Source organism: Artemia franciscana, unplaced genomic scaffold (assembly GCF_032884065.1).
Source record: "Artemia franciscana unplaced genomic scaffold, ASM3288406v1 Scaffold_1397, whole genome shotgun sequence".
NCBI classification, from domain to species: domain Eukaryota; kingdom Metazoa; phylum Arthropoda; class Branchiopoda; order Anostraca; family Artemiidae; genus Artemia; species Artemia franciscana.
The window spans coordinates 40,887-52,723 of record NW_027062811.1 but is presented as its reverse complement, the minus strand read 5'-3'; the positions used below and the strand labels follow the sequence as shown (position 1 = coordinate 52,723).

General features: G+C 36.6%; 1 protein-coding gene across 2 annotated transcripts in view; it reads left to right on the top strand.

Moving 5' to 3' along the window:
• Positions 1 to 409: 409 nt before the first annotated feature.
• Positions 410 to 11,837, top strand: part of LOC136042510 (sodium-coupled neutral amino acid transporter 9 homolog) — a 41,284-nt gene continuing 29,856 nt past the window's right edge. For both annotated transcript variants that reach the window (XM_065727473.1, XM_065727472.1), the window contains exon 1: positions 410 to 492. In XM_065727473.1, coding sequence (XP_065583545.1) covers positions 443 to 492 — 50 coding nt within the window. In that variant the 5' untranslated portion in view covers positions 410 to 442. The remainder of the gene's footprint in view (positions 493 to 11,837) is intronic.

Genomic DNA, 11,837 nt, shown 5'->3' with positions numbered 1-11,837 from the left:
AAAGCCTAAGATTATTTCCACTATTAACAGTTTCCTTGTCTTTTCTTTAGACTAAACGATTTCATATGTCTGAATTTTTTGCAAGAAAAGCGTTCGTTTGGCAAATTTTCTGTTCACTTGCTCGGTCGACTTCTTACTAAACAAAACGGCAGCAGAGGAAAAAGTCAACTCTTGAGTTAGCTTCCGCGAGTCGAATCAACGTAACTCTGGTGGCTTTTTCAATTAAAATACTATAACATGTCAAATAAAGAGTTTAGCACATTACAGGGGAAAAGCTAATTTAATAGGCAGCTAAAAAGTGCATGATAGCGCGTACATTTTGTTTGTGGTATTGAATTTGAAGTAAATACATTTTGAGTTTTATTTTCTACCGGGAATAATTCTAGGCTGAATTAATGTTCAAGTTTGGCAAAAAACTTAAAAGGTTGGCACATGATGCACAATGATCACAAGCAATATGAACGAGTCCCTACTTCCCTCAAGCCCTTCTAGGTAATTCATTTTTACCGTTGGCTCATTAAATTCTGGATAATTGAGTTTTTCAAAAAAAGCAACGTGACTATTCTAAATTAAAGAGCCAGACAAGAACAATGTGACAAAACTAGTTAGCCTATGTATTTTTCCATTATAGGCTAGCCTAGGACAAAAATGGAATAGGCTAATGGATAAAATTCTAGCTTAGGGGTTCCTCGCTATTTTGAAAGTAGTCGTTTACCTGAACAAAGCTCAAAGGAATACATCCAGAGCCAATGGAAATACATCTCCTGGGAAGGAATTCCAAGCACCTCTCTCCACTGCTTCTTCTTCCAAACAGCAATGACATATGATGATCTGTAGCAATCTTTACAATTCTAGACTAGGATTGTGAAAATCTTTTAACAAGTAGCCCATATGATTAGCTTGAATACTTTTAACTATAGTGTACATTACACTCATAATTCCAAACATACTAAAATACAGCAGTGACCACACACTTGGCGACACATTTGAAGCTTGGACCTAATCTAAGAAAATTTTATCTTGTCTAAGACATAGGATCTTAAAGTTAGAGCAGCATCTTGTAATGACAGACACAGTCAACCTTGGATAGATGTAATCTAAGACAAGAGCTGTGAAACAGAATAAATATTAGATACTGTATTTAAATAGATTACAGTGTAGAAATAACTTTTGTCAAAGTTCAATTTTTGAAAGAATAAATGTTGTCTAAGCTTAAAATCAGCCAAACTCAACAGGCCTAGCCCTAACCATCATCCAATCACAACTGTCTAAGTCTACACACATTAAGTCCAAGAATAGGAACCTGCTGTCTATGTATAGTCTATGTATTAGAGCATCTGGACTTTGAAGATATGTCTACTATGCTTTAGCCCCTTATTGTGCAAATATATAGCCTAAATTATATACTTCCCATACATTTTGACATGTGTCACTGTTGTTTCTACACATGTACCTATCATAGGCACCTGTAAGCTGAATTTTAGGGGGTGGGGCTTACCTGGTCTATTCAGCACAAAGTATGCATGTAATAGAAATTTCAAAAAAATTATAAGGCAGCATCATTCAGCCAGGAGAGACTGGAGCCCCCATCTGCTCCCATATGGATGCCCATGGTACCAATAAATTGAATCAAGACAAAAGAAAACACCTTAGAAATATACAATTTTTGCTGTATAAGTGGACCTTAGGGTAAGGGGGTTATGGGTAAGGTGTTGCAGAAGCACTTTCAAACTACATTAAATGGAGTTCATTTGCATTTTATGAAATAATAATTGTTCTCTTAACATGTTTCTTCTTCAATAGCCCTAAATCTAAGCTTATATCAATCTTTGTATTGTAAAAGTGAAACCTTGCAAAATATATCTTATCCCAAAATGAGGCACAAGAAAAATGTTTTGAGCCTCATACCTTTGTCAAACCTTGATATGTAGATCTTTGAAGATCTGTAAATTCAATCTTTAAAAATCTGTAAATCTATTTCTGAAGTTTAGGGAAAAACACTTGATATGGCTTAGAATTTTAAGCCATATCAAGGGTTTTTCCCTAAACTTCAGAAATAGAATTCTATTCAAATAACAGATATTGTATTTTCAGAAACTGAATAGAATGAAAAAGAGGCTGAAAACTTTAAATTTAGCTTACATATTTTCTGTCAGAATTCAGATAGATCACATGGCAAGACCTTCCCAGGGTATAGGTTTGGCTCTGGTTTCATGCCTGAAAGCTCAATTCCCCTAACTCAACTGCTTTTCAAGATAGTAAGAAGCTTCTAAACTTGAATTTCACCAAATGATGAAAAATACCATTTAATTTTCTTTCTAAGTATATTGACCACTGCCATCATCATTGTATGCTAGACCCACCCCTTAATAAAGCCAAATATAGCCCTATGCTATAACAGTTTGCTTATTTTGTGGGTTTGCACAGACAATTTTTTATGTTAATTCCTCTGCAATTGCTGACTCATTATGAACCTGTTTTGAAAGGGTAATTGGATTCTAGTTTGGTGGTTGGCCCATCCAGAAGGAAAAAGCATTGGGAAGTTCTGAAAACTTTCTGTAAAAAATTCTAAAATACTTAATTCTATTATTCCTAAGAGCATATCACTTTCCTTTACCCCCACCCATCCTAATCATTACCTTTACCTTAAAATTACCTTAAATTGCATTTGCCAGCAAGATAAGGTGGTAGATCCTCCTGTAGTTCTCGCTGGTGGTGAGTGATGTAATTATGTTGGCTTAGCTTCCCAGTCCAGCCTCCACTCGGCCCTCTCCCAGTCCCTGTTGACTCCAGCCTTGAAGGAGTGGGGTGTCTCAGCTTGGATGGTAGACTCAGATAGGCTATTCCAGAGGGGGACCACCCGAATGGAAAAGAAACCACGTCGTTCCCTTCTCCGACATCCAGGCAGGTGAAGCTTAAGACTGTGACCTCTTGAATTGTTAGCCAAAGAGGGGGTGAAGATCTGGTTCAGGTGACCGGATTTGAAAATTTTGCGTGCCATGATCACATCTCCTCTATATCTTTGATAGGTGAGGGTTGGAATATATCATGGAATATATCCTCTGTGGAATTTTTTTGCTTGATTCAGTTGATGTTGCTTGCTTGATATTAAGGTGCAACAGATGTCCAAGATGGTTGGACATCAGTGTTAATGGTTGGACATTCAGTGTTACAAATTGTTTAGTTTTCTATTGATAAACACATGAATAATTTTGTCAATTTTATTTGGGTTTGTAAAAGAGAAGGTGACAAATATTTTGATTGGAACAAAAACTAAAGCCAATGCATATTTTTCTTTTTTTGAAATTGAAGATAAACTACAAAATTGAATTCATGTTTAATATTTAAAGTGCTACATTTGATATTTTTGTAAATAGTATTAAAAAATAGAGTAAATAATATTCTATTAAATGGTTAGATTCTTTATTTTACAATATGTGTTTAATGAAGAAAGTGCTTTAGAATACTTTGCATACCAGCTCTCCATATGGGAAAACAATCATCAAAGAGCTAAATAGCTAACAAATATAGTACATCTTCATGGATGAACAAATATAAGGGGTTTTCTACTTGCCTGTGGCTAAAAGTGATTTAGCTGCTAGCTAGTAGGTTCAAATTATGCATAAGATAATAAGCTGTAATATGCTAAAACTGGAAAATTGTTATCACAAAGCCTTATGCTACCCAAGAAAATTGATGTAAGAGTATTAAGTAGCATGGCAAAACTTGCACCTTTTTAGTTATTATAAATGGATTTTTGTCATTATATGGATGTACCCTTTTTGTACAAAAGTGAGTGGAAAAGAATACATATAAAGTGTCTCCTTTCAAGCTTTATTATATTTGTTTTTTTCACAAGGCTGTCAATTCCAAAAAGTATTAGGGGCTGGGGGAAAATATATATTTTATAATCTAGAAGGGTAGTTTTTGTACAGTCAATTTTTTTGAATAAAAATATTGAAAAAAAGGCTCATTTCAATTAAAATACCTAAAAATTATTGTAAAAGTCTTGGGGAGGGGAATATCTACATTTGAAAGTTCAGATTGGATTCTTTGCAGTTAATGTTATGATACTAAATCATTTTATACAGCAAGACCCAGTGGTTATATTTTTTGTGTTAGATGTTTCGCCAGCCAAAATATTTGAGAAGGAAAGCAGTAGATTCTACCAACCAGTCAGTCACTTTTACCAGCTGATTTGGGCTGTATAGCTCTTAAAAGTATTTAATTTTCAAGTTTTGCTAGCTGAGATAATTGGAGCCAGTAAAATAGTGGTGCTTTGCATAATTTTTTTACCAACTCCTATTTTCTTAGAAATGGCTGAAACAATTGGAGGCATCACCTCTTCCCCCATATATGGTAACCCCTGATTACGGGTGTAAACTATTTCTAAACTTTGTAGAAGAAAAAGCTGAATAACAAATTTGTTCTAGTGATTTGGGTGTATGGCGATCAGAGTTGTTTGGTTTCCCATATTGTAGTAAATTATGAAGTTTTTAATAATTTTATCCTTATTGAAACATAATTTTTAAGGTTTATCTCAACTTTCACTGTTTTGTTAAATTGAAAAGGAGGCTAGTTGCCAATGGGAAACCAACAAAATTATAGTATATAAATCATTCATTTTATTTATTTGTTACCACTGTGATACCTTTTGAAGAAATTTTTTTCAGCTGAAAGTAATTAGCATTATTAAAACTTAAAACAAACAGAAATTATTCCATATATAAGGGAATGCCCTCTCTTCAATACCTCACTCTTCACACTAAAGTTTTTTAGTATTCTGAAAAAAGCTTCTTATTCTAATTAAATGGCTCTTGTGTTTCAAAGGTCAATCCTAAAGAATTGGCACAAAAAGTCAAACTTTAGTATAAAGAGCAAGGTATTAATAAGGGGGCAGCCCCCCTTATATTCAAAATAATTTTTGTTTGTTTTAATTTTTAATGTTGCTCCTTACTTTCAGTTTAAAAAAAACTGTCTTTTTTTAAGTTTAATTTCCAATCGTTTTTCAAACAATGCTGGGAAATTTACTGCCCCCTCCCACTAAAATTTCTTTTAAGGAAAGTTCTTCCAGCTGAAAATTTTGCTGAGACCATTCCCCCAGAACAACTCCATATGTAAAATTGAATTGCCAAAGAGAAAATAAGATAAATAAAAAGAATTCCATGTACAGAGTCTGGTCAATTCCCTCCATGTAAATATCCCATGGAAAGTTCACTCTCAGATCTTTCAACCATGATCAATAAAATGCCTATCTCAAAATTTGGATCATATGGCTTTCAGATCTTTCAACCATGGTCAATAAAATGCCTTTCTCAAAATTTGGATCATATGGCTTTTATGAAAAAGGGCTGTGGAAGAGGGGCATGTTGATCTCCAACCTTTTTTTTCACTTAAAAAGGGCTTTTTGACTGTGTTTCCCCCTTTCTTCAAAAACCAGGCAAATCTTCTCAGACTTGTATCTTTTGATGGATAACACTAAACTATATGAGTGTTGCAAATTTGCAATCAGCATAAAAAGTCAACTCTGTTGATATGTTTATTGTTGTAAGAATTGTGCTTTTTAGAGCTTTTATCACTATTGGGCCAAGTTTCTCCTTGCTTACACTTTGTTACAATAAACTCTCTGATAAAGAGTATTTTTACTGGTACTGTATCTACTATTAAATTCGAAACGCTTTTGCAGCATGTATTTGCCTGTTAATGTATATGTGCACAGAATTTTTTTGTGAGGAGTCTCAATAACTATGATACAAATCTAATTCGAAAATTCAGATAAATTTAGGATTTCTTTCTTGAGTATGGGCATGTTTCTGTCATGCCTCATTTCCAAAGTCCCCAATGAAAATTTTACTTGGGTCTTGTATTTCCTATATTAGTTGGTACTCTTCTTAGGGAGTTTGATATTGTTCCTGGAAAACTCCCCCTTATAACAATCATCCCCCCCCCCAAAAAAAAATACTCCCCTTGGAAAATCCCTTTTGGAAATTCCCTGCAAAGAATAATTCTCCTTGAGCACACAATTGAGCAGCCAAAGGGAAATCACAACAAATCAAAAGAATGAAGAAAAGAAAGGAATATAGAAAATTTACCAATATTCCAAAATATGTGTAGAATATAGGGTGTAGAATCAAGCACTTTGTTGTAATTCAGGTCAATTGCAACCAAAACTCTTAAAAACAGGAATTTTTGCAACAATCAATGCCTCAAAATAATCTTTTTTTATGCTGATTCCAAATATATAAGGCTCATTAATTTTAGGCTAATATTGCATATCAAACACTAAAAACTTGAGAATTCACCTTATTTTCGAAAGTGGAGAAAATGCACCCAATAGGGAAGTGATTGTAACGGAAATTACTCTGTCAGTTTCAGTATAATAGAGAATCCTAGTGTGAAATTTTAAAGCTCCTATAAGAGGCAATGCTATAGCGTTGCCTATAGTAAAGATCATAAAGCTCCAACGTTTCATTATTTGTTTTTTCCCCAGAGGCACTTCTTATGGAAGGGATGGTCGTATAAACTTCAGAAGGGGCTCATTCGATTTGAAATCATAAGTTCTAGTTCCCTGTTTAAGAGTTAAAAGTGATCAGAGGGCAACTAGACCTCCCCACACCCTTTTCCCAGAATGTATCAGATAAAAAATGTATCATCCCTTCTTATGGGAGGGATGCTTGTATAAACTTCAGAGAGGGTTCATTTGATTAGAAATTAAAAGTTCTGCTTCACTTGTTAAGTGTAAAAAGAGATCAGAGGGCAACTGCCCCCCATGCCCTTTTTCCCTAAAACTATCCAATCAAAATTTTGAGACAGCCATTTTGTTAAAAAAATTGTTCAAATGTCAGATAACAAAACTTCAGTGTTGACATCCCCCCCCCCCTGTGTGCAGGGGTAAGGTATTTTAAGTTATGCCTTGGAACATACATGCTTCTTATGGGAGCGATGATCATATAAACTTGAAAGAAGGCTCGCTGAATTGGAAATCTAGTTCACTTTGTAAGAGTCAAGAGAGAATAGAGAGCAGCTAGTCCCCCCCCCCACGCCTTTTTTTCTAAGCCCATCTGGTACAAATTTTGAGATAGCCATTTCTATTAAAATAGTTCAAGGATGAGATAAAAAAATTCCGGGGTCGACACTACCCCCAAGAGCCCAGGGCAAGTTTTTTAAGTTATGCCCTGGGGGTGTATAAGGATTTTGTGTAAAGGGTGATTGTATAAATTTCGAAGGTGGCTCGTTTTATTGTAAATTGAAGGCTCTAGTTACCTTTTTATGAGTCAAAAGTGAACAGAGGGCATCTATCCCACTCACACTCACACCCTTATTTCCTCAAATGCATCCAATGAAAATTTTGAGATAGCCAGTTTTCTTTGAAATAGTTTAACAATCAGATAACAAAAACTTCGTTGTCAACACTCCCCCCCCCTCCGAGCCTGGGCAAGGGTTGTAAAGTTTGCTCTGGGGGCATATAAGGTTCTGTTTTGTTTTTTGTTCATTTTTTAGGTGACTCAAATGATTAAAAGTTGAAAGTTCTAATTCCCCTTTTAATAGTCAAAAGGGATCTTATGGCAACTAGGCCCCCCTCCTATCTTCATTTCCCCCAAATGTGTCAAGTCGGTTTTTTATGGCGCTTGGTATTAACCAAGTGACATATAGCAATCGCAAATTCTGTTGGTCTGTTGGTCTGTGTGTCAGTCAGTCCTGGTTTTGCTACTTTAGGCACTTCCATGTAAGCTAGGACAATGAAATTTGGCACGCGTATCAGAGACCAAACCAGATTAAATTAGAAATAGTCTTTTTCCCGATTTGACCATCTGGGGGGGGGGAGTGGGGGCAAGTTAATTTAGAAAAAATAGAAAAAATGAAGTATTTTTAACTTACGAATGGGTGATGGGATCTTAATGAAATTTGATGTTTGGAAGGATATCGTGCTTCAGAGCTCTGTTTTTTAAAATCCCAACCAGATCTGATGACATTTGGGGAAGTTGGAGGGGGGCCAAAATCTTGGAAAACGCTTAGAGTGGAGGGATCAGGATGAAACTTGGTGGGGAAAATAAGCAGAAGTCCTAGAGACGTGATTGACATAACCAGAACGGATATGCTCTTTTTAGGGGAATTGGGGGGGGGTAGGGTTAATTCTGAAAAATTATAAAGATGAGGTATTTTTAATTTATGAAGGAGTGATCGGATCTTAATGAAATTTGAAGTTTGGAGGATATCATGCCTCAGAGCTCTTATTTTCAATCCCAATTGGATCCGGTGACATTGGGAGAAATTGAGGGGGGGACCTAAAATCTTGGAAAACGCTTAGAGTGGAGGGATTAGGATGAAACTTGGTGGGAAAAATAAGCAGAAGCCCTAGATACGTAATTGACATAACTGGAATGGATCTGCTCTCTTTGGGGGAGTTGGGGGGGAAGGGTTAATTCTGAAAAATAAGAAAAATGTGGTATTTTTAACTTACAAAGGAGTGATTGGATCTTAGTGAAATTTCACCGCTCTTTTTGGATCCGCTCTCTTTGGTGGAGTTGGGGGGAGGGAGTAATTTGGAAAATTAGAAAAAATGAGGTATTTGTAACTTACAAACGGGTGATCAGATGTTAAGGAAATTTGATATCTAGAAGGATCTTATGCTTTAGAACTGTCATTTTAAATCCCAACTAGATCCGGTGACATTGAAGGGAGTTGAAGGGGGAAACCAGAATTCTTAGAAAACGTGAAAATCGAGGTATCTCGAATGGGTGATCGGATCTTAATGAAACTTGATATATAGAAGAAGCTTGTGTCTCAGATGCTCCATTTTCAATTCGAATCGGATCCGGGGACATAGAGATTGGAGGGGGAAAACAGAAATCTTGGTAACCGGAAATCTTGGAAAACGCTTAGAGTGGAGAGATCGGGATGAAACTGGCGAAAGGTGGCTTGGTCCTTTGTATTGCTGATCGTCTTGCATATAATATCTGAAGTGATTTGAGCAGAAATGAGGAAGGAATCTTTGAATCCCTTTTTATTGAGATTAAATCAGTGCGAAAGTTTTTGGCTCTGGGTTTGGTTTATAGGTCCCCCAATGGGTCTATTCCTTCGTTTATGAAAATTCTTGAAGAAGTTTTGGACTCAGTCCAAAAACACCCCTATGAATTAATCCTTGCAGGTGATTTTAACCTCAACCTGCTGGATCAAAATTCTGCTTCAGCTATTGATTTTTTGTCAATGATGCTCTCTTCAGGTACTCTAACTCCAGTTTGTATGCCAACCCGAGTTACTGAAACACATGCGTCTCTTAGCGATAATATTTTTTCGTCACTAAATGTTTTAGATAATTTGGTGCTGGTTAGTGATATTTCCGATCATTTTCCCACTATTTCCCAATATAAGAGTGCTGATCAAGCGCAGTGTATAGCATCACCATCTATTCTCCCATTTTCTGTTATGGTGTTACTGAGCTAAGTCTACTTAATTCTCATCTGGCTGATTTACCATGGGATTGTTTGGTTTCTGATTCAGATTTTAACCACTCTTTGATTCCTTTTATGATTTTGTAAAAGAAGGAATCCTGGAAATTTGCAATCAGGGTCCAGTGCCCCATATTTCCAAAAGGATTGCACCACTGAATCCATGGATGAATTCAGGTCTCCATAAAAGCTGGAAAAGGAAAAATTATTTGTGGAAACTCTGCACGGCTTCATCATCTGTAGCTCATCTTGAACGATTCAAGGCCTGTAGGAGTATATTTAATTCTCTGTGTTGGAAGTCTAAGTTCTTAGACCCAATCCTCCTCTGCCTTCAGTTTCATCAATGCTGATACTCGATGGTAAAATTGTCCAAGGAGATGCAGATGTTCAGCTAGAGCTTACCTCTTATTTCGCTAATATAGGGAAGGCAACCGCTTCCTCTGCAAGCTCTACAACTTCTCTTTGCGATTTCAGAGCCTATCTTGGACCCTCATGTTTAAAGTTGATTGTCTTGAATCCTGTTTGTGAATTTGAGGTAGCTTGTATTGTCAACGCTCTTAAGGGATCATCCTCTTCAGGACCAGAAAAAATTCTTACAAGGGCTGTCCGTGCCATTCTGCCTGCCATTTTGTCACCATTGACTAAGCTTGCCAATCTGTCTTTCGAGAAGGGAATTTTCCCTGAATCTCTCAATCGAGCTGAGGTTATAGTGCTGTATAAAGGTGGTTCTCGGAGTGATCCTGCTAGTTGTAGGCCAATTTCTCTCCTATCTATTTTCAGCAAAATTTTTGAGAAGGCTATGCTATCCAGGCTTCTTAGTTTTCTGGATGCAAAAGAATTTTCGCATGATTTCCAGTTTGGATTCCAAGCGATACACTCTACGGAACATGCTTGTGGAGCTTTCTTGAATTTCATTCATTCAGCAACAGATTCTGGTCATATCCCGGCAGCTTTATTTTTAGATGTTCGAAAAGCTTTTGATTCCTTGACTCATTGGATTCTTCTTTGTAAACTATCGCATATTGGTATAAGATCAAACGCTTTTTCTTGGTTTGATTCATATCTTTCTGGTAGGCTTATTTCAATTGATCCGCTTTTCCGGAGCCCTTCTGAAGTATATTATGGCGTCCCTCAGGGATCTGTTCTTGGTCCCATTTTATTTCTGATTTATGTTAATGATCTGATTTCGGTGGTAAAAAAAAACAGGCCTCTGGCATGCTGCAAGCTGTGTCATCCGGATGCTCGGTCGTGTTCCAATACTATTTCTAACGAAGATTTTCTTGTTGCTTTAGCTGATGATACCACTCTTGGGACCCTTGGGAAGACGGAATGTGATATCAAGTCTAATCTTTTGGCATTATTTGAGAGAGTTATTTCATGGTTTACTGCAAATTTCTTGGTCTTGAATGTTGGTAAGTCACATTTTCTTATATTTTCTAGAATTGGTATAGCTTTCCCTCAGCTTATACAACTTCAGGTGTCACAAGGCTCCTTGTGTAGACCAGAGAATGGGGTGGTCCGGTTTCTTGGTATCCTACTTTCTTGGGACCCTTGGGAAGACGGAATGTGATATCAAGTCTAATCTTTTGGCATTACTTGAGAGAGTTATTTCATGGTTTACTGCAAATTTCTTGGTCTTGAATGTTGGTAAGTCACATTTTCTTATATTTTCTAGAATTGGTATAGCTTTCCCTCAGCTTATACAACTTCAGGTGTCACAAGGCTCCTTGTGTAGACCAGAGAATGGGGTGGTCCGGTTTCTTGGTATCCTACTTTATGTGAATCTTTCATTCAGGAACCATAAAGCCATTACTAAGGTTAAGGTGTCATGGAGTTTGGGTATCATTCGAAAACTTACACACATTTCCTGGATCTATTCTGAAACTTTTATTTTTCTGTCTTGTCCAGTCATATGTTTCTTATTGCCCCATTGTATGGACGTCTACTTTTCCATCCACGCTGTGGTCACTTTCTGTCATGTATATTAAAGCACGGCGTCTGGTTATGGACGCCAACCGTTCCTCACCAACACTGCTCTTCAAGTCTACAATCTATTTACATTGTTTCTTGTGCTTCTTTTGTCTTTCTTCAGCTTCACGGCTATCTTCCAAAATCTCTTCGGAAAACTCCTATGTTAATTTCTGATTTAGTTCCATAGAGCCTCCGTTCTTCAAATGATATCTACATTCCGCCTACCCCTACTATTGGATCAGATTTCAATCCCCTCATTGCTTGTCAACAGGTCTGGAATTCACTACCTTCATCAGTGCAGAGATGCCACTCGTTTGGTATTTTTAAAAGGTGTCTTAAGGATTATTTAATAAAGAATAAAATAGAACAACTTTTTTTCTCCTCTGAGGAGTTGATGTCCGCTGTGTTTTGTTCATG